This window comes from Tinamus guttatus, unplaced genomic scaffold, assembly GCF_059628265.1.
Source record: "Tinamus guttatus ecotype Peru unplaced genomic scaffold, ASM5962826v1 Tinamus_guttatus_pri_ptg000563l, whole genome shotgun sequence".
Taxonomy (NCBI): Eukaryota; Metazoa; Chordata; class Aves; order Tinamiformes; family Tinamidae; genus Tinamus; species Tinamus guttatus.
In genome coordinates this window covers 1,937,636-1,965,567 of record NW_028289097.1, presented here as the reverse complement: position 1 = coordinate 1,965,567, position 27,932 = coordinate 1,937,636, and the positions used below count along the sequence as shown (strand labels likewise).

At 49.2% G+C, this 27,932-nt stretch overlaps 1 protein-coding gene across 1 annotated transcript; it reads left to right on the top strand.

Annotated features, from left to right (window-relative positions):
* The first annotated feature begins 80 nt into the window (after positions 1–80).
* On the top strand, positions 81–27,907 carry ILRUN (inflammation and lipid regulator with UBA-like and NBR1-like domains). The gene is made up of 5 exons (XM_088534514.1): positions 81–301; positions 12,901–13,055; positions 15,859–16,056; positions 18,754–19,082; positions 27,603–27,907. The coding sequence occupies exons 1-5, from the start codon at positions 144–146 to the stop codon at positions 27,636–27,638; spliced, it is 876 nt and encodes a 291-aa protein (XP_088390640.1). The 5' UTR covers positions 81–143; the 3' UTR covers positions 27,639–27,907.
* Positions 27,908–27,932: the final 25 nt, after the last annotated feature.

Here is a 27,932-nt window from a genome sequence, read left to right as displayed (position 1 = left end):
GCGCAGCGCGGCCCGCGGCTCGCGTCGCCCGCGCGCCCTCCCCCCCGGCCCCCCCCCGCGCGCGGCCCGCGCTCCCCCCTCGCCCCCATGCGGCGCTGAGGCGGCGGCGGCGGCCCCGGGGCGGCGGCGGCGGCGGCGCCGCCATGGAGGGCATGGACGTGGACCTGGACGCGGAGCTGATGCAGAAGTTCAGCTGCCTGGGCACCACCGACAAGGACGTGCTCATCGGCGAGTTCCAGCGGCTCCTCGGCTTCCAGCTCAGCCCCGCGGGCTGCGCCTTCTTCCTCGACATGACCAACTGGTGAGCGCGGCCGCGGGGCCGCCGCGGCGGGGGGCCCCGGCGCCGCCGCAGGCCCGGGGGGAGGCCCCGCGGGGAGGCCGGGCCCGCCCGCCGCGCTCCCCTCACGGAGGCCGCAGGCCCGGGCCGGGTGGGGGGGGCGGTTGTACCGAGCGAAACGGCGGAGGGCGCGGGCCGGGGGGGTCTCTAACATGGCCGAGCCGGGGAGGGCAGCGGCAGGCGGCGGTTTGACCCTCCCGGGGCCAAGGGCCGCGGGCGGTTAAAAAGTCGCTAATGGCCGGTGAGGTCCGGGGGGAGGGGGGAGCCCGGGGGCTGCTCCCCCCAAAGCAGCCCGGGGAGGGCGGGAAGAGCCGCGGGGAGAGGCGGGCGGGCGGCCCGGGAGCTGCCGCGTCTCCCTGCCGGAGCTCCCGGCTGTTTGGTGAAACTTCCCGGCGCTCGGGGGGATTGGGGCTTCCTTTCACCCCCCTCCGAGGCTGTTTACTGCTGCGCTGGAAGAAAAAAAAAAAAAAAAACTCGAGGGGAAGGTGTGGAAAAGGGGCCCTTGGACGGCGGGAAGGAGGATCCGGGCGGGTTGGGGCCCCGCGCTGGAGCCGCCGCTGTCCGAGCAGGGGCATCGCCCCGACACGCTCGTGTCCCGCTCTGTGCAGGACGCAGGGAGCGAGGCGCTTGTTTCTGTTACACATGTCACCTACAGGGATTACGTAGCTAACTTTAGTTGCTGGTTTTTCCTTAATGCCGTAAAATCGACTCCAAAAATCCCTGGTTTGAGTTTGGGGTTTCCAAGTGAAGGTCTTGATATCAACAGTTGGAGAAGCTTTGGTGGAATCACTGAGCTAATGAAAGAGTTACAAGGCAACTTTGTTATCTTTTTCCGCTGTTTCCCTCCTCCTTTGGCACTCCTATATTACATTATATTGGCAAATTTGCTTCTGCAGAGGGAGCAAAGGACTATCACATACTGGGTAATTTGCAAATTGGTGTAATACGAAGGTAGGTCTGGCTAGAGGAGTTTGCTTTGGATAAGTGTTTTACAGCAGAAGGTGCTTTTATACTTTATTTATGTTGTATGATTAATACTAATAAACCTGTCTGAACTACATTGCCTTGTAACATAAATCCAGCTTTTATGCGATGTTCCTTGAGAGACCTGAAAGCCTAACAGGGACAATATGAATGTTACTAGCAAAGATAGTATGTGTAACCCTAGTATTCCTTTGTGTTTAACTAAACACTATTTCAGTAGTATTTTTTTTGTATTAAGTACAATCTGATAACTCACGGAGAGTTCTTAAACATTGTATCTTTTACCTACAGATGAAGAAAACCTCAAAAAATTGCTCGTAACAGCCTAAAATTAATTTCCAAACTTCAGTGGCTGAGCTCTGTTTCGAAAAACATAATGAAAGGTTTCAGCTCTTTTTAAGTGTTAGCTGATAGGCCTTGCAGATGGATGGGAGAGTGTAAATAGGAAATCTGTTACGTTGGTGTCACATATACAAGCGTATATGAAAACCCCTCTCGGGCTGTAGCGCGGTGGCCCAGCGAGCGGCTTGAGGGGCCGTTCGCGACGCGGCCCCGCGTTGCGGCGCGGGCAGGTGCTGAGCGTTTCCCTCCGCTGCCCTCTGCTTCCTCCCCGGCCTGCGGGGCTCTCTCTTGGGCCTCTTACTGCACATTTTGCACCTTTGCTCCTGGGCCAAGCTGCCTGCAAATAGTTTGTCTTGAGGAGACCATCAACTTGCTTTTTCTTTTGCTGAAGACACTTATGTTCAGCAGTGATCCTTTTGCTCTGTGTGTATCAGGACTTATGTTCATCTGCAGGAAACAGAGAGGGACTTCACAGCAGGGGCAAGAGAAATGTGCTTATTTGGTAGACCAGATTCCTCATTTCAACTTCATCTATGCCATACTCGGTCTATGTGTTGATTAAATACATATGTACGTATACACACGTGATGATTTCACTATAGCTCTTCTCACAAGAGTGGCAAGCTGCTCTTTGAGGATAATTATATAGTAACCAGACCTCGTGCTACTTCCTTGTGCATCTTTGAAATATTGTGAGGTAAGTAATCTGAGCTGTAATGTGTTTTGAAAGAGTATTTCCAATAGTGTTGTTAGTAATTGTATTTAACATACTTAAGATGAATTTGCAGATCTACTGGGAGAGGTGGATTGTTTTAAAATAGCTTTTTTGGGGGGATAGTTTGGGGAAAAGAACTAGTGCTCATCTGTGCAAAAAAAGAGACTTAATCGTAGTACCCTTTAAAAGTCTGTCCCCTTCTGCACTTCACCTACAATTGCTCAATGCACTTTCTAAGTATTTGGCAGACTTAGGGCAATATTAAGAACCTGCCAGCTGGTTTTATTAGCAATATTGAAAAACTGCTTTAGGTAGAACATACACATCCTAAGTTTCTGAGACTGTTCCTTGATATTCAAGAAATACAGGTTAAACCCTTCAGCATGTTGTCTTTTTCTGTTATTTATTAAACAGTTTCCTAGGCCTCTTTTTAATAACACATTGAATTCTGTGTTCGGGCAGCTTAAATTTCTTAGGGCTCTGCTGTGGAGCATGAATCCAACTTTGTCCTCTCGGTGTCTGGGCTATATATTCTTTAAAGGCAGCAGACATTGTCCTGTTGTTCCTTTTTCCTTTTTTTTTTTGTTTGTTTTTTTGTTAGGCCTTCTGGGATATTAAAGTGAGATCTTGAGCTTTCGCTTTTGCCCTTTGGACTTTCTCCCAGCGCCGAAGGTGAAACTGCTGGAGGGGAGGCCTGGGCGCCGCGGAGCCTCTCCTGGAGGAGCAGCCCCGGGCAGGGTGTTCGGAGGACGTTTCGCTGCCGTTGCTTCCAGGCTCCGATCCCCCTGGCTCAATGGCCCGCTTAGCTGTCCCTCTGCTCCCTTCCCCCTCCACATGTTACGTAATCCCGGCACGCTCGGAAGCGCATCCAGCCCCCTTGGTCCAGGGAGGGGGCTCCGGGGGCTCTTAGCGGGGATTTTTGTGGTGAAGCCGAGTTCCAGGTGTCGGCACCAGCTCCGCAGCGTTAGCAGTGGCGGGGCGAGAAACGTGTCTGAACACGTCCGGAGCCAGGGATGGCTCATCCGATCTGCCCAAGAAATTCTTCTTGAAAAGCGTTTTGAGTCGAGGTTTTAAAATCTCGGAGCGTTTAGGGCAGGCGGTCGATGCGGGGAGCCCTGCGAGCAGACTGCAGCGCAGGAGCCCTTCGGATCCGCGGGCAGATGGAGCCAGAGCATCCGCAGCTTCGGAAGGCAGCAGCAAAGCACAAGTTTTTCAGTGACTGCCTGGTCGTCAGCAGTGTGGGCTAGAGTAAGGGTAAGAGCAGAGGAAACTTGATTCAGTTTTTTTTTTTTAAATATCTAGTTATAGCCTGTATTCTAAAACTCACTGAATTCTTACTAAGTTGATATGGAAACTGTGCTGCAGCAAGGAAGAGGATTTTTTTCTTAATTGGAGAGTATACCAGCCGTGGTGAGGGTAAGAGGCTACAAAAGAAGACTTGGAGCTGCTTTAATTCTAGGAAAAAGTGGATTAATTCATGTTGAAGTAGCTAATAATGCTGGATTTGAAATTCATATTTCAACACAGTTGGCTGTGAAGGTGTTCCTGACTTGGGAGACTCACTTTAATGTATGTATAATTCAGCAATTATACATACATTATATAATGTTTGTTTACATTCTTTTTTGTTTCTGTTCAGAGAGCTTTTTTTTGTAGGTGTGAAATATGATTGAATTTTATCAAATAATGATTTCCATTGTGCATTTAAAAATATTCCAGCAAATAAGGTTTTTTGAATGAGAAATCAGACTACAGAGCCTATCTCGTGCGGCAGTCTTTTCATGAGATTGATTTGTTCGGGAAGAACCATTATTTTTACTTAAAAGAATTTGTAGCTGCAACATGGTTTAACTAGTACTCAAAGGAGGAGGATCTGCATACAAATATTTATGAATTACCTTTATATTTTATCTCTGAAAATACTGCAGAAAACTGCTATAAAACCTCTTCCCTCACCAAATTGGCTAAGGTATAGAGCATTTCTGTAATGACAAATTATTATTTGTGCAATTGCTTATTAGTCCTGGAGAAAAGCTCCTGCCTTGAAAATACATTTTGATCCCCATAGGTGTGCTGCTTAGTTCTTCGGGTGGGATGAACCCCCTCTATTGCCTAGAAGTGGATGCACTTGATCGGGAGTCTGAGAAGTGTTTTAGCTAATAGCTTTTCTTTATTGCTTTTGCTAAATACTTAATTTCGGGTTTTGGCATAGAAGACATGATGATAGTGTCAGTAATTCTCTGCTCTGGGGAGGAATGCATCTTTATTTAGGGGATTTGAAATGCAGAGCTCAAGCGCAAACTGGTGACTGTGTGGGGTCTTTAGGACACTACTGCTCGTGCGCAGGCAGCTCCGTCGTCTTCCTCAACATAACGAGCTTTTTCTCTCAACATAAACTGCCGTTTACTGCAGTTAGTTGACTCCTCCGCACACCAAACCATCCTCCAGTAAGTTTTTTCCTTTCCTCCAGCTAGCCGTGGATCACAGCGCATGCAGAAGGCAGCCGTAAGGACAGACGCTGCAGCCATGAAGTTTTAGGCGTTTCCCGACAGGACATAAATACTGAGGTGCGAATGTGTTGTCTTAGCTGCATCTGCCTCTGCACCATCAAACCTTTTATCATGTGGTTTTATCAGAGGCCAGGTTTATTGATTACAACATCCATAATAAATATAAAGCTGTTAAGTGTGTGTGAGCGTGGTTGGATTTGCTCCGAGGGTTTCTGCCCTCGCAAGCAGGGGGTTGTGCAGTGTGCTTTACCTGAGCAGAGCTCGAGGATCCCTGTTGTCCGTGCTTTGTCTGCTCTCTGTCACGCTCCGTGGGATTCCCGTCACTTCCCTTTGACTAATCCATGTTCTGATTAATCTGAGGGAAACTTCCCCCGTGCCCTGTATAACTCTCGAGCTTAATCTCGTGACCGTTTTCCTTCGAAGGGGCTTGTGGGGAGATCTCCTCTTATCATGGAGGAGGCAGGAAACCTGAGTGGAAACAAAGAGCTTTTAAGTAAATCCTTCTTCTCTCTTGCAAACTTTTTTGGGTTAATTAAGTGCTCATCCAGGAAGGAGATGATAGTGGTGAGAGGGAGGTCATATTATTTTCTTCTCCTCCTATATATGAAAGTCTGGTGCTGTTTATGCACCTCAGTAAATAACAAGTGTTTTAAGTAGCATATCTCTTAATCTGCCCCTAGGCAGATTAATATTTGCAGATGCTGCCCAGTTGAACACTGGCTTTAAGAAATCCTTCAGGGTTTTGGAAAAGTTAAGCAGGCAGTAGGGAATGAGGAAGGCAATGATTTAAATAAGAAGATATTCTTAACCTAGTGATGAGCTGCCATGCTAAGGGACACAAAAAAGTAACGTCTCTACCTATAGAGAAGGGCCTGATGGCTCCCAGAGTTGCCAAAATGTCAGGGGAGCAGCAGCCTCTCGGAGTAGGGTCATTCATACTGTGTGTCTGGGGAGCAGAAAATAGGTTTGAAATCTGTAACCCGTTGTGGCTAACTGAAAGCATAGGGGATATCTTTTTAGTACATGTTAACTATTATAAAATTACATCTGTGGTGGCCACAACTGTCCCTCAATGCTACTAAAATGATGAAACCACAGTATTGGTTAACCAATCGAAAGCTATTTTCTTGGGCAGCTTTTATTCGGTGTATTAAAAGAAAAGCATAAATCCTGTCTCCAGAATAAGCAACATGGCAAATATTTGGCCTGATCATTCCAAAGAAAAAGCAGACTTGCGTTAATTGTATTTTTAACTACAAATTATGCTATAATTAAGTTGTGCCATACTCCTGAGTCGCAGAACTTCTAAAAGTTGGGGGCACGTGACATGGAAGTGTAGGCAGACAACTGTAACGGGAGGAATTGGGTACAATATAATTTTAGTCCGGCAGGACAGCCTCACATGCCTGAACTTGTTCTCAGACGGTTTCCGCGGTGTGATGCCCCTTCAGTGCAGGCACAGGTTGGTGCCCTAGTTTGTGCTGAAGAAGGGGTAGTTGCTGGAAGCCTTTGCGGCCGGGCAGCGCGTGGTGAAGAGCTCGCTGCCCGTCGGGACAGCCCCGTGTGGCTCCCGGGGACCTTCTTGGGACGCTGCACCCTGCTCGGCCCCTGCTTTGGGGACACTCGGCTGCGCGGGCGGCTCCTGGCGCTGATGCTGCCCCCCAGACCCGACGTGGTGCCCACTTACGTTGCCACTGTCCCCCTCCGAGGACAGGGAGGCTCTGTGGTGTCCGGGCTGCAGCTCTGTGATAACGGGGCACCCCTCCTGTGCAATTTCTGACTCGTCCCCGGTGGTGCCACTGTGCAGAGTGTGATGCTGCTGCTCGTCACTGCGGGCTTTTCTGTTTGTCCTGGAGCACCCCCTTTGGATTTTGGACCCGGCTGTTTGCAACACGGCCGTTGAAATATTTTTTTGTGGCTTAGTGTAAGAGAATGTGTGGGCTTCAAATTAGCCAGGTGTTTCCCTTTTCGCCTTCAGCGGTGTCGTTTAGCTTACAGCCCCCGACTTCCCTCAGTGGCCCTTTGGTAAAGGTAGTTACTGAAACTCATGGTTTTATGTAAGAGAGGTCAAGAATGAAGATACCTGATGTGTGACTTTGCCTTTCAGAAAGGGTGTCTGATGAAAGCTATTAGCTGATTAAAATTTCCAGTCCTTCAAATCATCTCGAGACTTCCCATTTAATTGTCACTACTGAAAATGTTTGCATTGAAAACTCCAGGTGAGAGTGCTTCCCTGTGGAGCAAGGAGCACATTTCCTACATGCTCTTCCTTCCCCTGTTGCTAATCTTCAGCCTTCCTTCCAACCTTTATGATTCTATGATTCTCCAAGGCAGAGGTGTCTCCTGCTTGAGAAACAACACGATGCCTGTTCAGGATCTCCTGGCTCAAACTATTGTCATTCGAGGTCCCTAAAGCTGAGGCAAATCAAACCTGCAGGTGACACTGGACACTGAGCGTGTCGGGGCAGAGTGGAGGAGTGTGCTGAGGACTGACTCATTTGGAGATGCTCCATATACAGTTTTAGCCATTCCCACCTGTATCATGTAGTGATGTTCCATTTTTTCTTTTTAGGAGTGAGAATTCATCCATCTGCTGCACTTCCTCCTCTTATGTATTTTTCTCTGTTCTTAGCAGAGGCCACTTTATGGAATATTAAGGAGCCTGGTTACATTCTGGATTTGGAGAATGGGGCCAGGCAGCAAATTGTGGGGACTGAGGATTGAGTGACAGAAAATGTGAATGTTGCACGTAATTTATATTCTTACATTCTATATAAATAGACCATTCAACATAAAATATTAGTGAGACGTTGCTGTTCTCTGCTGTTACTGCTTGTTTCGTGTGTTGCATCGTTGCAGGTAACACCTGAGTGGTTATTTTCATGACAAATATTCTGCCATGTGCGAGGATCAAGAACACACAATACTCGTTGCGCGTTGGACCCTTCCCTGTCTTTAAAGTGAGAGCTGTGGAAAGCCACAGAAGGAGAGAATGGAACTCAGCGTTTGCTTTATTAATTTGTCAGTGTTTTCTACTTGACTTAAACATCCCCAGCTTACTGCTGCGTACGGCTTAAAGGCTAAACCCTGTGTAAAATGCTGATGAACTGTGGCTAGATGGGTATTTCAGGGGGAAGTGGAGCCTGTTTTCCTTTCCTGATAGGAAGAGAAGATCAGTACAAACTCTCACCCACTTGAGCCAGCGATGGGTGATAGTGCCTGTAGGGACAGGGAGGAGCTAATGAGACAAACAGCCCTTTCGGTTTGGATTTTTAGAGGTTCTCTTCATCAGAGATTAGCAAAGAATTTGTCAACAAATGAAAAATTACAAGCTTCCGACAACATTTATAATGAAATTTGCAATCATTATTTTACACAGTAAATGTTGTTGTTTTTGAGAATTCTTACATTCCACAAAAATGCGCTAGAGAACTATCTTTTCAAATTGGCCTTGACATAAGGGATTTTTTTTTTCCTTTCCGCGGCTCAGATCCTGAAGCGGCCGGAGTGCGGAGCAAAGCCAAGCACGGGGCTGCGCGGCGCGTGGGAGCGGCCGTGGGAAGGCTGCGGTGCCGGACAGCGCGCGGTTCTCCTGGTTAACTTCTGGCTGGAAGATGTTTGTTTGACGGGACCCTGGTATCCCCTGCGCGCCGTTTCCGCCGCGCTCCTTCGCGGCGCGCACGGAGCAGCGGTGGAGAGGCTGGAAGAGCCGCGTGTTTTGTCGGCTCCGGCAGGATGAGGCGCTGTGTGTGCGCCCTGCTTTGCGTAAGGGCGCAGCAAGCCCGAGCTCTGCCTCAGTTTCCTCACTCTCATAACAAGGAATCAGATTCAGTTAATACCAAAAATGTTTGCAATCACCCCGGGCTTGCAGATCCCACTGGTAGGATGACTTTTCTTGTGCAACTGTTAGGTTGAAGAAAGTGGGTTCTAGGTTCGGAATCAATTTGGGAGAGTTTCTTTCACTTCTCAATACTGCATGGTGACCTACTTAATTGGGAGTAATTACCGTCTAAATATATTAGTTTAACATAACAAGAGGCTGTCTGGAAAATAAACTGGGAGGGAAAGAATGGCTCAAGATAAACCACCTCTTTGCAAACACTTAAGAGTTGTTAAGGGACATCTCCAGAGCTATTAGCAGAGAAGTTGAACTTCACTGTTGTAATTTAGCTCCTGGGAATTGGAACCGAGCAGCAGTGCAAAAAGAATAGATTGAAAAAAAAATTGCTGGGTCTGTGGGTATCAGTTTGTTGGAGAATCACTTGGTGATAAGTTGTGCAGCCCTTGGAAAGGTGATAGCTGTTGGATAGGAGGGATGTGGTCGATACTGTGGAGCCGCAGTGTTTATCTGCCGTCTCCCCAGCCCCGTTCCTGAAGCGCTGCTCGTGGCTGTGCTGGCTGCTGTTTTGATTTCAGCAGGCCTACCTGGTCGCACGGCGACTGCAGCAGCCGAGGGCGAACCCCGTCAGACCGGCTCCGTGAGCAGGGCTGAGCCGCGGAGCATCGCGGGCCGGCTCTGCCGCGCAAACGGAACCGCGTTGCTTCATTTGGGAAGGCTAAGCAGGGCCTGCCACCCGAAGGGCTCCGTTGGGACAGAGCCGTGGCCGTCCCTGTAATTAGGATGGATCAGTCACGCAGAGGAGCGCGGCTGCGTTTGGCGCGCGCATCCTCGGCCGCGCGCTCCGAAGAGCGACTTGCCGTATGCGGCGGAGCACACGTGGCCCCAGAGCGGGTCACGGCCGTCCCGGTGGAGCCGAGCGGATCCGATGGGGCTGCGTTACTGCACGAGTCCTGCCTGCGGGGCACGGATGGGGCAGCAGAAGCTTTTGGATGATAAGCCCTTCTCGTGAGGTTAAACTTCTCATACCTGTCCCCAAAGCACAGGCAGCTGGTGCCAGGCAGTTGTAAGTGGGGCATGACAGAAAGACCTTAAAATAAAAGCAAATTTTAATGACTTGAGTGTTTTTGACCCTGAAAAGACCTTCCTTGTTACCAAGGCTTGCGTTCACTTGTAAACTCCTGAATTACTGAGACTGTGGATGCGTTTAAGGCCACCTGCCGCCAGCAGCTGCAAATACTCGGGGTGCAGAGGACTTGCTCGAGGAACCCTCGGAAAACGCTGCTCCCTTTTCCAAAGGGAGGTGCTGCCTTCGAGCTACTGCCTGGGGTTTGGGGGGATAAGAGCAGCGTCTGTCGGGCAGAGCGCCTGGCGCCGCGGGGATGGGCTGCTCTGCCGCGCGCGGGGCCGCCCGCCGCTATCTCCGCGGAACCTGAACTTCGGATCTGCTTTGTCATCCTGACTCCGGCCTCGCTGCTTTCAATTTCCTTTTAGTTTCTGGAAGCTTCCTTGATCGCTAGCAGGGAGGCTGAGATGGGCCCAAACAAACAACAGGGGCTCCCCCCGCCCCAGCAAAACCTGATGTTCACCCAAAGGGTGCGAGCAGGAGGGTTCCCCATGCCTGGTCCCATAAAGGTGCAAATGTGCCTGGCAGCAGGTCCTCTCCTGTAGTTAGTTTTTAACTAAATGCTGCCACAGCCTGGAGCTGTTTCCCAATGGCGAAGCAAGCAGTGAAACATGACCCAGGGAGGGGAAGGCAGTTGGCAGCAGGCCTGTGTGCACAAATAGCCCACTACCTTTGGAAGCATCTTTGCAGGCAAGCAAACAAAAAAACAGCCGGGCAGCCTTGCAAGGAATCACCGCGCAAATCTTCCCCTTGCAATTTAATGTTTCCTTTCTGCATGGTGTACACAAAATATTGTTGCAGCTGATCCTGGAATCATGGCACACGGGACAACGTGCGGATTTGTGAGGCGGGGAATGAGGAGAGCGCAGGGCTGCGGGCTTTTGTTGCTGGATTGCTGCAATGGAGGCACGAAATTTTAGTGCAAACTTGACGTGCGGAGCGTAGTGAAACTGGTTGAGTGGCCGGGAGCCTCCTGGCACGGCCCCTCCGTGAGTTATGTAAATCTTGTGCCGTGTATAAGCAACAGGCGGCCGGTGACGTAAAGCTGAGCATTTGTCTCTATTTATTGGCTAATGTGACACGCACCCTTCCCGGAGCGTTTGCCTGAGCTGGCTGTATTAAATATAGCCCTGACACTCCTCGAAAATGCCCAGAGGTGAATAATGCCTTCTCAGCTGGAATTTATTGTTCTAAAGGTAAAAATCTCACGTGGTGGCTCTGGGGTTTCACCCTAGGCTCAAAGTCCGTTCCGTGGCGGAAGGGCTCGTGTGCGTGCCGGCCTGCTGGCCCAGCCGCCGCGCGAGCCGCACGCTCCGCCGGTGCCTCCTCGTGCGCGGTCGCTGTGGGGACCCTCACCAGGACGTCGGGGCCTCCCGCCGGTACCGCAGCACCGTTATCTCCTGCCGGTACCGCAGCACCGTTATCTCCTGCCGGTACCGCAGCACCGTTACCTCCTGCCGGTACCGCAGCACCGTTACCTCCCGCCGGTACCGCAGCACCGTTACCTCCTGCCGGACGGCCCAGCCGATCCCGCTGTGCAGGGCTCGTCCTGCCCCCGGGTCTGCCCGGGGTGCCATCACCCCCCAACCCGAGCACCCAGCCTGCTCCTTACTCCTTGCATCTCCTGTGTTTCCTACGAGGAGAAATCCATGGTATTTCTCCGAGGGAGTTCTGTTTTTATGCAGGATGCATCTGATTTGTTTGTTTTCCCCAAACACTGTAGGAATTGAGCAGGAGGCAGTTGGTTTGCTCTCTGTTCCAAGCCCCTTTCCAGCTGGCAAGCTATCCAGAAAGCCCTATGTTTGTTCTTTCTCAGGGTCATGCTGCAAATGTTTCTCTTGCTTCACCTTGGCTTTTTTGGCTTCAGTTTAGATACAGGACACTTCACCAAACAATAGCAACCCTCAATGAATCCTCTTACCCCATCTGCAGCTTCTGACTGATCTTTTACATGGCTTCCTTTGTCCTGTGGGTTTTCTTGTCCTTTTTTTCTTCCCCGTTTTGCCCCAAAGGGGAGCATAACTATTTGCAGTCAAGAGTAAGCCCCGGCAGTTAAACCTATTGCTTCTGGTGAGGATGATTTGATTGTGTCTCCTCACAGCACCTACTCACATGTAAATTTAGGGCCACAACTCGCAGCCAGGCGTGAACAGAGGAAGTGCAGGACTTGCCAAGCACTTATATAATCACTTAATAGTATATCGTGGCGGAGCAGCTCGGAGTCAGGAACCTGCTGCCTATTTGACTGCACTTCAAATTAATTCTCCCGAGTTTCAGCTGCCCAACGTCTCAGGAATCAATAGCACTTGTAGCTCTCTGAATAACTTAGTATATTACAGGTTTCCAGCATCGTTTGTCTTTGGTCAATAGGAAATTTTGGCTGAGATGGTTTCAAGCTGTGACTTTTTTCCAAGAGCTGAGCAGACTCTTGCTGGTTAATAAACAGTCCTAGAGAGCCCGTAGCTCATACGTGGCCATACGGTTCCGAAGCAGCAGTGCTGGAGTTCTTATCCATAGCGCCTGATGCACCTTTGGCCTCGAGAGTTATCGTAAGTGTATTCTCTGTGTTGTGTCCAGCCTATGTTCCTTCGGGCCCTTTGTGCCAAAATAAAACAAAAAGATTCAGGTTGCTGAAGTTATCTCTAAGGAACAAGGCCTGTCTGAAGACCCAGCGCTGCTGTTTACGTGCTGCTGCGTGGCCGGGCCCGCGGCGGCTCTTCGACTTCTTGGCAAACTTCAAAAAGAGCTGGTGGGTTAGAACCTCCAAAAACGGAATTACAAGATTTTCAGTGAAAATAAGCTGAGTAGGAAAGTGGTCCAAAATACTGTTCCTATGAAGCAAACGACAGGTCTGAGCTCAGTAATTTTGGAGGAGTCACATGTGATAGAGACAAAGATTTCAGGAAAATGTGAGCAGCAGGTCTAATGTAGTATGAATAACATTTTTTTCTTACCTGTTTTGGGCAAAATACATAAAGCCGTGCAAAGGACCTTGACCCAGTTGTCCTTAAGGTTGCATTATTTATTTATTTGCCTTTTTTTTTATAGGAATCTACAAGCCGCCATTGGAGCCTACTATGATTTTGAGAGCCCAAATATCAATGTACCCTCCATGTCCTTTGTTGAAGATGTCACCATAGGAGAAGGAGAGTCCATCCCTCCCGACACCCAGTTTACAAAAACATGGAGGATACAAAACACAGGTAAATCCTGCAGGCTGGAGCTGTGCCCGGGCCGGTGCGTTCCGTGGTGAGGGTGGCACATGCAGGGGAAGAGCTTCTGTGGAAACGGGTCAGTTGGAGAGCAGATTAAACTAGCCATGTTTCTGATCACTTGCCACAAATGAGATAATGGAAGTCGGTGGAGAGATCCCTTTTAATCTCAACATGTTTTAACTCATGAGCAGCCTGTGTGTTACAGCCGCTCTTAGTCACGCGGTTTTTCCGAGTGTCCCCGTCATTTGATAGCTGTGCTCTCTCTAGAGCTGCGTTCTTTGGCAGAGGCAGCGATGCAGTGATCCAGCTGAGGAGGGATGACTGTGCAGGGTAACGTGGCAAGTACCCTTTACTTTTAAGTACACTTAAAACAGAAGTGCTTGTTCATGTTTTGGGAGGATGCGAGGCTGGAGAGACCACATTCCAGTATGTGATAAGCCAAAACAGCAGCTGGAATCCAGGAAGTGAGACGAGGCTAAAGACATTCTCAGTATTTAGTCTGTTGGGATGTACTCAGAGGGGAAAAAAAATCCATGGATGTAAAGCAAAATACCTTGTCCTCAAGTGTTGCAATGACAGGATGTAGCCTGAGTGTTTAACCCATGTGTCTGAATTTAATTGACCTGCTGGCACTTTTATAAAGAAGAATGATAGCCCAACGAGGTCTAATATCATGAATCATCCTGAGCAAACTGCAGGTGTGTTAATATCGTTGCTTGTAAATAATTGCAGTGCTTGAGTACTGTACAGGGCTATGCTAAATATTATAGTGTAGCGACACTAAAACCACGCTAAAAAGCTAAGGATATTTCATGAGGACATCACAGGTGAGGAGAGATGACTTCCTGTTTCCTGCTTCCACCCAGTATGAGCCTTAATTTATAAAGACTATATTCAAGATGGGAGGCATAATTATTTCTTTTCGCTTTTTCATTTAGTTGACTCGGTGAAATGCAAAGCTGATAGGTATCGCTTACTCAAGCTCCTATCGTGTGCAAAATTGGCCAGCAAATATTTTAGAATCGTCCCTCAAATACAAGTCTTACAAATGTAGCAAATCTGACCTATCCTGTGTCCTCCTGTGTGTTTTTTTTGTTTTTTTTTTTTTTTTCCTGCATGGACATCCAGCCTGAATTTTATATCCTAGTCTTAGCAACGTTTCAGTGTTCCTGGAACTTTTGACCTCCTGCAAGCCACGGATCTTCTAAATTGAGGAAAAGGAGTTAATCTTGACTTAAAAGTTCCTGGCAAGGCCAGAATTTGTTTTGGCTTTGATGTGAGTTAAATCTAAACCTCTTAAGAGGTGCATCGGTAGTCTAACGTTGCTGCTGGAGGCCAGGTCTGCTGTTGAGGCATGTTTTAGTTAAATCCAAATTGCTGTATGGTGTCATGACTGTGCAGTTTAGGTAGGACCACACTATTTTACAACCATCTTAAGGTTTAATTGAGATATAATATCAAAGGGCTACAGTGTTTCCAGATAATATCTGCTTGTTAGGTAGGTAACTGAAGTAAAGCCAAGGTTTTGAACAGCTCTGCAGACACTCTTGATGACAGGGCTTCAGTTCCACAACACGCAGTACCTGAGGCTTGTGTCACCAGAGCACTGAGCGTGTGACGAGTGCGGCGAGCAGAGCTTTGCAGAGATTGTTGCTTTTAAGCATGCAAGCAATACGCTAGTTTCAGGCAGGTTTTTGTATGTGTTATTAAAAACTAATACCCTGCTCTAATACCTTCCAGGACTCTGCTTGGTTTGTCTGCCAAAAGACCAGTTTGTACAGTAGAACCATTGCTGAAAGAACAGCAGGATTTAACAGACTTATTTCCTCTTCCCTCTCTACCCTCAGCTGCTGCTGGCTTTGCAGGACAGTTACTACAGTTTATCATCTCCTGAGAGATGCATGTACTGAAATAGAATGACATAATCATCATTTCATTTTACGGGCCTTATCAGTTGCAGCACTCTAGGCACCTTGCAAGCCTAAAGCCATTAAAACCGATAAAAATCACATAAATAATTTAAGCTAAACCGTGTTGCTGGGCTGCCAACCCTTTCAGAGGAGACTTCATATTCAACTCCCACACACTATAGCGTGAGGTCAGTTAATCACTCGGCTCCTCTTTCAGAAACCTCCCTATCTCAGCGCTGTTCCCAACTGTAGCGATACCCCCGGTGCCAAATATCCTGCGTTGTTTATTCGTATCACGCTGTCGCTGCTGGACTGTAAATTTCACACAGCAGGACTCGACAAGAAAACCAATCCCTGCCATGTCTTCCCTGAACTATCTACTGGGATTAAATTATCAAGGAAGCTTTTGCAAAGGCTGCTCTTCAAGGCAGCCTTAGGTCAGATCAGTATCCACTGTCCTTGCCTCGGAAAAGACCTAGGGTTGTTCCAAGCTTCCTGATGGGTCAGGCTTTCCTTAACTGTTTCCACCAACCTTAAGCAAGCAGCAATATTCCCAAGTTAATGCCAATATCAGTTACACAGATTTTTTTGCAGTTGCTACACAGAGTAACTGCCAGGACTTTGAGGTTTCTCCTGTGTAAAGAAGAGCTAGAGGTTATTTAAAGAGGAAATGGGAATTCCTGTGCTGGTTGCACGGTGGCCCGGTCTTGTCTGAGCAACGCGCTCTTCCACGTCCCTCGCGGGCTGCGCGCATCTTGTGAGCCCTTCACCTGTTTGGCAGTTGCACAACTGCCCTAGTAAGCATGTTTTATCCCTTTTTGTGCATCCCGAAAGCTTTTCCTGGTGTGCTGTCATTAATCCTTCCTTCTGCTTACCCCTAGGGACGGAGGCCTGGCCCCCAGGGGTTTGCCTCAAGTACGTTGGGGGCGACCAGTTTGGCCACGTCAACATGGTGATGGTCAGGTCCCTGGAGCCGCAGGAGATGGCGGACGTCAGCGTGCAGATGTGCAGCCCCAGCACGGCAGGGATGTACCAGGGACAGTGGCGCATGTGCACTGCCACCGGACTCTACTACGGAGGTGAGAGCTTCCCTCTTCGCAGCACTCCCGTTCCAGGCAGAAGAGCTGTTCCTGCTGGCCCCTTGCGGGCGCTCTCCTGCTGTCTCCGCAGTATTTTAGCTGTACTCCTTCCTCGTGTGACTTAGTGTCATGGCTCTTGGCACGTTGTTGCCCTCTGTGACTTTGCAGCTCTCCGGGGAGGTCCTCGGTTTCCAGTCTGGAAGTGCTCTAGAAATCTAATGGCCAGTGCCCACTGTGTTTAATACTGAAGGACACGAGCTGGGTGTTAGTAACCTCTGACCACGTGCAGAAGGCAGAAGTCTGCCAGCTCGAATTTAAATATAGAAAATAGAGAAGACACTAAGTGAGCTCCGTTTCATTGGTCAGCACAGGTTTGTCTTCTAAACTCTGGGACAAACTGCAGATTACACAGAGTGCTGGAGGAGGAATGGACTTGTGTGGGTCTCCTTGAGACTCTTACCCAGTCAGCTGGGTAACCTGCTGCGTTTACCATAGAAAGAGGTTTTTTTTTTTTTTTTTTTTTTAATCTATAACGTTTTAAAGGAAATCAGTGCATGATATTTTGTGTAGTTCCTCAGCCTGAACCCACCTTAAATATTAATTCATTTGGAGTTTTGCAGGCATTTTTAGCCAGGTTTATTTTCTAGCAAGAGCATCTTTGTGTCGGTTTTGGCAGTTGGGAGCATGGGCTTAAATGGGAAATAGTAACGCCCCAAGTCGGAAGCAGCTCTTTGCTCAAAGTGCCTCTTTCTTTGACAGAGCTGTAAGAAAACTGTTTAAAATCAGTAACCCCACATTGCACATTTTGAGAGAAAACAACCGCGCATCCGAACCGGCGCCTTCCCCGTGGGCTCTAGGCCGCTGGACTCCGGTTCAGGGGTTTCGCGTGCTCCTGGGGGGCTCAGGGCCGCTGGGCCCTGTTTCAGGGGTTTCGTGTGTTCCCCGTGGGCTCAGGGCTGCCGGGCTCCGGTTCGGGGGTTTCGCGCGTTCCCAGCGGCCTCGGGGCTGCCAGGCTCCGGTTCGGGGGTTTCGTGTGTTCTCTGTGGGCTCGGGGCCGCCGAGCTCCGGGTCGGGGGTTTCGAGCGCGTTCCCGGGGGGCTCGGGGCCGCGGCTGGGCTCCGGTTCGGGGGTTTCGAGCACTCCCGGGGGGCTCGGGGCCGCCGGGCTCCGGTTCGGGGGTTTCGCGTGTTCCCCACAGGTTTGGGGCTGCCGGGCTCCGGTTCGGGGGTTTCACGCGCTTCCAGGGGGCTCAGGGCTGCTGGGCTCCGGTTCAGGGGTTTTGCGCGTTCCCGGGGGGCTCGGGGCTGCCAGGCTCCAGTTTGGGGGTTTCACGTGTTGCCCGCAGGCTCGGGGCTGCCGGGCTCCCGTTCGGGGGTTTCACGCGTTCCCGGTGGGCCCGGGGCCGCCGTGCTCCGGTTTGGGGGTTTCGCCCGTTCCCGGTGGGCTCGGCGCTGCCGGGTTCCGTTTCGGGGTCTCGCGCGCTCCCGGCGGCGCCGCGGGCGGGCGGCAGGGGGCGCCGCAGCGCTGCCTGGCCGCGCCGCTGCCTCCCTGCGCATTTGGGAGCCGCGGGCCTTTCCCGAGGGATTCCAACCTCGCCAGCGTTTGGGGGGTCCTCAGCCACTGCGATTGTTTTTTCAAGGCTGTATCCTCCTGTCTTGAATTGCCTGGCAAAGTGAAAACGGATGAGGGCAGCCTTGTTAACCTGACAAGGGAAGGGGGGCTTTGGGAATTAAGTCTGCTCCCCCAGCAATAAAAGTAATAGAGATAAAAAAGATAAATCAAAAAAAAAAATGGCCAAACACCCGGCCATCTCCTTTCCTTGGGCCAGCGGCATCAGCAGCACAAAGCAGCTCCTTGTTGGAGAACATTACCTGCAGAAAAACTGGAAACTCAATTCCGTGTGACGCAAGGCGCCGTTACTACATCTGCTGAGATGAGAAGAGGTATTGCAGTTCGGAATTCTTCCTCTCCATGCAGCAAAACAAAACATAAGTGCATTTAATGGAGGGGGAAAAAGGGCAGTAAAACTGAATTTGGATACAAGTCAAGCATTTATGTAAATAAGCCACACTTTTTGCATGTGGTGTAAATGAAACGGTAACTAAAATAATTGTATTTATGTACAGGGAACAGATAAGCATAGGTAAGAGCTGTAAATATTTTCTCTGTTCGTATAGTTGTTATTCTATCCAGTAGGTTGAAAGTTCATACAGTAATATCCCAAAGGTAGTTTAGTCCACCTAAAATGTTTTTTATGGAACTGGAATCAAAATGTTCTTTCAGAGTGAATTGTCATAGACTAACTGCCTTTTAAGTGACTCTTTTAAAAGGTTTGGCTACTGAAAAACAACAAAGCTGAACAAAAAACTCTGGCTTTTACCCCTAGAGCAGACATTTGTGAGTGGTATTTATTGGGCTCTCAGTTTTACAGTGCTTCCTTGCATAAAGTTGCTTAAAGTTTTCTTTTACAAGAAAACATTGACAATCTGAAGTACGGAGTTGCACATTATCATGGCAATTTGTTGTTGTTTTTTTTTTTTCATGTTTTTAATTAGTTTCTCTAAACGTTTTTTTCTCTCATTTTCCTCTTTGTCCTGCCATTGTAAAGGATGGAATCCCTGTTCGGTTTTTCCCCTTCTCTCCCCTTCTCCATAAGCTCCATCCAGTGATGACCTGAATGTCCTTCCCTTTCCCTAGATGTCATCTGGGTGATCCTCAGCGTGGAGGTTGGAGGACTTCTAGGAGTAACACAGCAGCTGTCATCCTTTGAGACAGAGTTCAACACACAACCGCATCGCAAGGTAGAAGGAAACTTTAACCCATTCGCCTCTCCACAGAAGAACAGGCAACCAGATGAAAACAACCTAAAAGACCCTGGGGGTTCCGAGCTAGGCACAATCAGCAAAAACACATGGGGGCCTGCTCCTGACCAAATTGAACAAGATCAGAATGGACTGTCACAAAACTCTGTAAATCTCTCCCCCAGCAGTCACTCGAACAACTTGTCGGTAGTGACGTACAGTAAGGTAGGTGCCCTGGGAGAACAGGAGAATGGGTAGGTGATGAGACTGTGCTCTGTGTGTAATAGTTCTTCGTTACAAACTGCAAAGCCCTTCCCTTCTGCTTCTGCCAGACCTGCTAAGGAAGGTTTCGAATTTGACTGTCTGACTCTGCCAACTCCTCATGTTACATTAAAATACCTTTGCCTCTGATAGACTCTACCAGATTCACCTTTTTTTTTTTTTGTTTTTGCTTCAAATCCTTAAAGTTTATATAATCTTGTCTGGGTGCTGTAACTCTTAGTGGCTGGAGCCTACTCCAGTTACATCTGCAAATAAGTCAAAATATCTCTCTAGCTGTGCTCCAAATTTAACATTTAAAAAGGCTTTAAAAAAAAAGACCACCCCTCCCAAAACTGAAGATGAATCAGATAACTTCTTTTTAAGTGGTCTGGGGAGACTACAGAGCTTGACATTTTGCTCCCAAAATCTATCCGTCAGGAACAGTCAATCAAAGGATTGTTCCTGTCTGTGTCCTTGTCTTGTTTATAATTGTAGGTGGCTTTTAAATTATCCTTACTTTAAATCTCTCTCAAAAAGCTTGCTTGATGGATGCTATATGAGTCTGAGTGATATTTTGACTGTTTTTATTTGCTTGTGTGTGAAAATTGAATTGCAGGATTATTTACAATTCAGAATCCACCTGTTAATGCAACCGGTATGTGTAGGTGTGTACTGTCATATGTCAAACTAGTTTGATTTTAAATCCTTTAAAAACGCTTTACTGTACTTTAAGCAGGCTGTGTAGGACAATAACACTTGGTTGCTGAATGACTTAATAAAGCCCTAATATTAGTTCACCTACAGCACTATAGTTCCTAACTGGATAACCTGCCTGTCCTGTACCAGTGGATCATATTTTAGTGTCCTACTTTGCACCAGGGCTCTGCATTTTAAGGTTTTTCCTGATGGCATGCGTGGGAATGACTTGTTTGGCAGACTACCAATCACCCCGTTCATGTTTTGCACTTCAGACATCAACTCCTGTAAGGCTCCCGCTCCGAGGTTCTCAGTTCCTGAAGATCAGCTGAACGGCTTGGGAAATGGGTGGAAACAGAGCCCCCCTGCCCGCCCGGCCCGCTGAATCCGCAGCGCCCGGGAGCGCTGCCGTTCAGCCGGCGCCTGTGGGCAGCAGGGTGTTTGTTGATGCGGCTCCTCTCCGGTAAAAAGGATCTCAGGTGCTTCGTGTGGGGAGAGCTGCTGTGCTCCCGCGTGCCGGGCAGCCCAGCGAGGCTGGGAACAGCCCTCTTGGTGCGGCAGGCCGTGAGAAACCTGCGGGACAAAATCGAGTCGTTTTGATGAGCTAGTGGATTAAGTAGCCTTTCACTGCTGAAATACAGCCTCTCACAGCTCAAGTGCTGGGTGTGATTTAGGTAGGAGTATTCAGGCCGGTGTGGATGTAAAGCTCTGGGCTGAATTTGCCTTTTTTCCCCACTCTCCCGTTTGCCGTGGGCGCCGCTCCCAGCAGTTGCTCCGTAGCGCGTTTGTGTTTGCAGGTGGATGGACACACGCGCTGCCCGCAGAGGGGCTTGTCCAGAAATGCTGGGGGTGGGTTTGGGCACAGCAGGGCCTTCGGTTTCCACTGGCTCTCCCCTTGCAGTGGATTCCAGTGCCCTTCCTAGTGCACTGAGCGCTGCGTGTGCTCGAGGGTCAGGCGCGTCGGCAGAGCTGCCAAGGGGGATTAGGGCACTGTATTTCTGGAGTATTGTGTATTGTGTCCAGTTCTGGGCTCCACAGGACAAGAGGGATGTGGAGCTGCTGGAGAGAGTCCAGCGCAGGGCCACAAGGATGATCAGGGGCCTGGAACATCTGCCCTATGAGGAGAGGCTGAGGGAGCTGGGCCTGTTCAGCCTGGAGAAGAGAAGGCTGAGAGGGGACCTGAGCAGTGTCTAGAAGTACCTCAAGGGAGGCAGTGAGGAGGATGGGGCTGGTCTCTTTTCACTGGTGGCCACTGACAGAACTAGAGGAGATGGCCACACACTGAAGCACCAAAAGTTCCACAGGAACTTAAGAAATTTTTTTTCAGGGAACACAGGTGTAAGCAACCTGTACCTGCTGGAGGTGCAGAGCAAATGTCAGCTGTGCCATAGAGAAGGAAAGCCCAGAGGAGAGTGAAGCACCAAGAGAAGATAATTTCACGATGTTTATGCAGGCTGTAATAACTCCAAGTTCTCACTCAGTGCTGTTATGCTGTGAGTCACTGTAAACTAGCCTGAGGTGTAGGGTAGGTGACCTCCTTTCTCTTGCTCCTTGTTCCTTTTTGTATTTGCCGAGCATTTGAGGATGGTTTTGAGTAGATTTTCTGAGACAAGCTGAAATGTTGTTCTCTTTCTTCAGAAGGGGTAATTCAGTCGTTTTTGGAGAGGAGGTGGAGGTGGTAGAGGCTGCTCCATTTGTTGAGATTTCTGTCTCTACCGCAGGGTTCCTATTGGTGACAAAAGAGGAGCAGTTTTTGCTGTAGGGGCCGTGACTAAGGTAGTTCTGGAGGTCAAGGTGCTTTGCCCGGCCGGTCTGCCTTGCCCGGCCCATCCAGGGCAGGATGAGTCCGGCCGTGCCCCTGCTGCCCACGTTGACACTCGTGGCTGGTTTCTTGGGAGTGAAAGGTTGGGGTGGCCTTGATCTCCTGCACACTTGCTCTCCCATGTGGCCGGCTGAACACGCTCACCTCCGGTTGCTCAGATCTAGCCCTGCTGCATGCCTTCTTCCTGCAAGCTGGAAGTCTTGCTGGGAAAGAAGTTTTCCTTTTTTTTTCTGCTGCAAAGGGAAGGTGTGTAACCAATATCCCCAGATGGATGTCTCGGGTTAACCAGAGAAGGGCTTCCTGGGGTGGCCTTAGGAGTCCTAACCCACCAGGGCAGCAGCTGCCGTTCGGCTCCCCCTTGTAGCAGCTGCCTCTCCCCATCCGCTCGGGCTGCTCCGTCCGCCCCTCTTCCCGGGGGCTGGAAGCGGCTCCGCTGCTTGGGGCTGAGGGGAAGCCCCTTCCTTAGCTGCTGCCTCCGGCGCTGGCACGGGAGGTTTTCCCTCAGTCCAGGAGCAGAGCCGTGGGCGCTGAGGATACCAGGATACCGGGATTTTCATTTCCTGCAGGCAGAGGCCATAGGACTCATGTCTGTCCTCGTGTCCCCAGGGAATGGAGTGAATACCCAGCCGTGTTTCACAGCAAAGCAGTAAGGTTTAGTTAAGATGTTCAGAGGAGCCAACATGTCATATTTAGAAGTAAAACGAGCCCTTAAATGTTCCTCACATCATTGCTGGGGTTTCCTTTCTGCCAAGAGATCTCAGAGAAACCCAGTCATGCAGTTGCACGAGACCATAGCATTTTTGAGACAAAACTAGTGGTTTCTGGCACCATAGGAGCCAGTGGTAAATTGCAGCTGTAAAACAGGGCAGAAGCTGCCAAACCGTGTGTGTTAGTTCTCCCTCTGGTTCAGCTGAGCAGGTGTGACTTGTCCTCTGAAATTCCCCAGTGGCATCTGCATTTCTGACACCGACGTGCCATCTGCTGCTGAATTAGACAGGGATATTAGTGTTTTGCGTGTGAAACATTCAGAAGGCTTTTCTACAGAAGTAGAGAATGTGATGTGGATGCTGTGCTCAGTGAAATAAGCATTCTTAAAAAGAATGAGAAAACAGCACTGCATTCCCTGCAAAGAGATAAGATTAAACCTGTGACCTAGTCAAAGCAAGTTGGAAGGGACTTTTATTCCTGCTCCAGCGTGTGGTTCCCTGGGCCCACCCCTTATCAGTAACGTTCTGGAGAACCACAGATCAGGGTCTGTGTTCAAGGCATCGTTTAAGCATGTTCATTCCCAGGACAGTTTTTTGCATGTTCTTAGAATTGAACGTACACTTAAGTGCGGCATAGTGCTTGTCTCGGGACAGGGACGAGCTGCATTAGAGCTCACACACAGCCACGCATGGGTGTTTTATTCTCCTGTTTGGCAACCGCCTTCTCTCTGTATTCTCAAGAGACACGTGGCTAATACAGCTTCCTTCTATTGACTTGCTGCTGTCTCATAGTGACATTGGCGAGGTCCCTGCTGCTCTCCTGTGACTGTCTCTTACATTAAAAGCACAAGATGCAGTCGCCTGGTGTCTGGGGAGTTACATTTCTCAACTAAGAAACGAAATCTTCAGGTTTTGGTGCCTCTAAGAAGGGCTGAAGCAGATTGCCGTGCGTGGACATCCAGCGTGTACTCGTCACCTGCATTAAAAGAAACGATTTAAATCTATTGGGGAATGTAGTTGTCCTCCCATCTGCACTGAGGAAATGCTGCTTTCTGGTGCCTATAGAAAGCTGTTTGTGGAAGCTCTGATTTTGCAAGGATTTACCTATACAAAATAGTCACTGCCATAAAGGACATGCCAGGGTTTGGTAGATATTAACCTATTAATATTCATTGCTCATAATATTCTTAAAAGCCCCTTGAAAAATAAACCTGTATGGAGTTCGCAAAGTTCTTAGCATCCTTGCCTGCTGCATTTATGCTCCCTACCTTATTTCATGCTGTGTGCAGCTGAATTCTGTTTCCTACTACTTGACAGTTTTCTTTAAGGGAAAATCCCTCTGTCTTTTAAGCCTTTAACTGGCCTCTCAGCTGACTTTAAAAGTTGCTGCTGCTCTGAGATGCTTCTTCCAAATGAGGGCACTGGATTTGTGGATTTTGGGAGTACCTCTGCAGAGCTGAGACAGGTTGTTTCTCCACCAGTGACTGTTTAGGTACCAAAACACATTCGGAGTAAGGATGATGCCTCAGAAATATGTTTTTAATCACTCTTTTTTCTTTTCCCATAGCTTCCCTGTAGAAGAGGCCCTCCTATCCCAGTATCTGGGCTTTAAGCTGGGCTAGTTACCACGTGGTTAAACTCGTTTCGAGCAAAGTGGGAGCAAGTCAGGACTCAAAGCTGCCGTAGCTGCTCTTTGACAGCCGCCCTGCCGCATGGGTGCTGCAGCCTGAGCTGGTGCTGCATGAGCTGCTCTGCTTTTTTGGCAAAAGACTAATGTGCTTGGATGCTGCATGTTAGCTCAGCCTTGAAAACCAGTAGTCCACGTGCTCCTGGACTGCGGGAAATGTGCGATAATGTGATTTTTAGCTTAACTTTGCTCCACCGTAGCCCGACAGTTTCCCTCCTCCTGTATCCCCGCACACTAAATGGTTGATTAAGTTACAAGAGCCAGGTTGCTGCATGGTAACGTAACCGTGAACCCTCCCGTATCTCATCGGTTCTTGCGTCTCAACCAGCTGCCAGAGCGGCTGCTTGCTGAGGCGGTGCCCTTCGTTGCCACCCCATGTTTGCCCGGCATGCGTGGAATTAACCAAAAAAATAACCCGCTGGATCTGTGGTTCTGTCTGTGTTCAGCTGAGATGAGAGTTAGCGGAGGGGCCGCTGTGTGGCCGGGAGAAGCCCGGCCGGGAAGCTGCTCCGCGCGCTCCGGGGCTGCCGCCGCGCGCCGGCCTCCTGCCCCTGCCCTGTACCTCGCGCCGAGCTCGCCTCGGCGCCGCGTGAAATAAAGGAGCTCGTGGAAAGCCTGCGTTGTGCTGCTTTGTACAGGGTCACCTCAGCTTGCTTCTATTCCAGTGGCGGCTCAAAAGGGTCTGTGTGACAACCACGCTGTTGGGACAGCAAGGGGGGATGCTGGTTTGATCTGCAGGCCCTCGTCTGCAGAAATGGAATATATATATATATACACACACACACACACACATATATATATATATATATATATATATATTCCGTGTGTGGTGAGCACAGAGTGGTTTTGCTCTGCGGGTTGCTCCTTCCTCCTGACCCCGGTGCCTGCTCTGAAGGTGTGGAAAGAGCCCGGCATTTGCAAAGGCCTTGAACTTTCCAGAAGCTCTCCAGTTCCTTTTGGACACTGCAGTCAAATGATGATATCAATAATTCTCATGTGGAGTCTGCTCTTGAAGAACGTGATCCTCTCTTCTCATGCATTTATGTGTCTGAATATCCAGTGTGTTTTCAGTAGCAAGGTAGCAATCACTGCTGTGGAAGGTAATGGAAGAACTAAAAGTAAATTTGCAAAGCTGCAGCTGAGCTTGTCTTGAAAACAGTGATCTTGCTTGGAGAATAGAAGGGAAATTGCCAAAAGTAGTGAGATTCTTCAGCTGAAATAGTTCAGAAAAACTACACTTGTATGTAGGTTTTTCTCACATTTATGGTGTAAAGAGCTGCATACTGGGATGATGATTCTTGGCAATGCCCCATGGTGGAGATCTACTGCTGCAGCACAAATAGCAAAAGCTGTCGGGTATCAAGACACTGTTACACTGTGCAAACGTGTCGGGAACAATTCCTGCTGCAGGAGCTGCAGTCTGAGCTGGGTCAGGTGCAGAAGAGCACGAAAAAGTGTTCTCAGTTTACAGAGGTGGTTGAGGGTTTCTTACTCAGGGCTGTTGCAGGAAGGGCAGGTCAATACAAACACCTGAAATGAAATGTTAGTTTAAACATTTTATTTCCCCCCTATGCAGATCGGTGCCTTTTTAGACAGGTTGAATATTATGTAAAACCAAATCTGCTCTTGATCTTAAAGGAAATGAATTTCTAAAAATTCCGTAAGTTCCTATGTACAGTAATAAATCTCATGGGTAAACGAGATGCAAAGCAGAGTTCCTGGGTGTCCTGCGTTGCATATGATAATCCCCAGCTGCTTTTTGGGGGAATTCACCGTGTCAAGAGAAGCTCCCTTGAGCCACATCCCGGTTGTCCTGGGTTGCTGCGGTGGGAGCAGCTCAGCTGCAGGTGCCACGTGCTACAAACCTAAGCCGACACCAAAGGGGAGCTCAAAGCTGCCTTTAATTAACGTAGCAGTAGCGGGGAAGCTTTGGATTCGATTCGGCAGCAAATGATCCGGGAAGACCTGGGGGAAGGTTTTCTCACTGGCAACGCGGCCCTCGGAGGGTGTCCCGGTGCGTGCGACGGGGCGAGGACCCCCATGGGCAGCCCTGGGCCACGGTGACGTGCGGTGACACCGGGCGCGAGGAAGCTGATGGCGCTGCCCTCGCCGCGGCTCAAACATGGAGCGAATCCTGGCCACCGGCCCTGCAGCATCGGCAACAAATCCCGGTTCTCCCGTGCGGAGCTGCAGCAGCCCCAGCGCGGGGAGACGAAGCCGCTTGGGATCTTGTTTCCGACGTTTTTGAACGCTGTTCTCCATGTGTGTCCCGTGGTTTTCGTTGGTGATCCCGCTTGCCCGTGTGCATTGTTTAAGTGCGCTGTCTCTGCTGCTCTTGCCGTTCCAATGGCTTTTTCAGAAATGTTCTCCCTTTTAGGGGGAACTGGCTGCTTTCGGAGCCAAACTCTCCTGCTGGGATCTGCTGGATCTGCTTCCTAAAGTAGAAACACTTTTTTTTTTTCTATATTTTGCACTCCGTTTGCAGATGTCTTGCTTAATAGTCTGTTAGTCCTTGCCCCGTGCTGGGTTTTGAGTGATTCTGGAGGTGCTCAGTCTCCCTGTTGCCCCGTGCTGTTGTACAACAAATCCCCGGGCGTGCAGCCTTTTCTCACGAGCTGCAGCAGCACCGTCAGCTCCTCTAGCACTTACTGATCCTACAACGTTCATAGAACACTTGAATGTGGGTTTTGCACAGGGTTGGGGCTGCTCAGAAAAGCAGTTGGCAGGTTTTCTTGCAGCTTTGCTAAAGAAAGCTAATGAGCTCTTCCCTCCTCTTGCTTTGAGCTGGATCTTGGAGCGTTTTGTGTGGTGTCTTCATCTGTTGTGTCAAACTTTGTATCTCTGTGACTTGCATCTCTCGCCTTCCTTTCGCTCTTTCTTTTGCTCCTTGATGAAATACTCGATGGGTCAATCGAACGTAAGGACTTACAGAAGGGTGTTCCTGTTGATCTGGGACCTGTCACTACATCTGACATTGAGGTCCTTCACCTGACAAGGTAGAGGGGAAGGATTGTGTAGTCGTAGTTAAGTATTTTAATGTTTCTGATTGAGTGTGGTTGGTTTTTGCTAGAAGAAAAAGCATATCCTTGCCTTGATGAAGTGGCAAGTGGGAACAAGGATTTCAAACCACTCTTTTTAAAATAGACTCCCGCAGTGTTTCCATCCTTTCACTCATGCTTCCTGCATGGTATAGACTGGGGAAACTCCCTGCTCGGCCTCACAAGTCCCGTAGCATCTATAGGGGGTTGCTCCTCTGCTGTGGAAGACCTCCCAAACAGCCCTGTGTAACAGTCCCAATAAACAGTTTTTTTCTGGCTGTTGTCTGGCCTAAAGAACAGCCATAAGAGGTAAGTGGTTCTCCAAGGAGACCAGCCGTGGGCTCTGGGCCCTGTGTCTCAAGGGTGTTTCCTATGGCTGGACCGCAGAGGTGACCCCCGTGGTGGGGAGAGGGTTTCATTTGGAAGCACTGGGAGGGTGGTCAGGATTTGTGGGCAGACACTGTTGTGGGGCATACACTGATTGGTTTTATTGCCTGCCTATTGACATTGATTATGTCTCCAACTTTCTTTCAGGGTTTCCACGGTCCTTATCCCTTCGGACAGTCTTAAAACACACAAAAAAACGGGTATCGACAAGAGGAGAATTTAACAAAGAACTGACTAATGGGGAAGGGAGGGGGATTCACGTGGCACACAGACAACGTGGAGCCCCCTCCTCTGCCTCCGCATCCTGGATAAAGAAGAAAACAAAACAAAACCCAGTAACTTAAGACTAGCTCTTTCCAGAGGAAAATGCAAAATCTAAGTATGCATGTGTGAATGCTGAGTTTCAGGAGTGTTGTTTAATGCTATGAGAAAGAAAATACACCAACACCTTGTTTTGTTTTTTTATTTTAGAAGTCA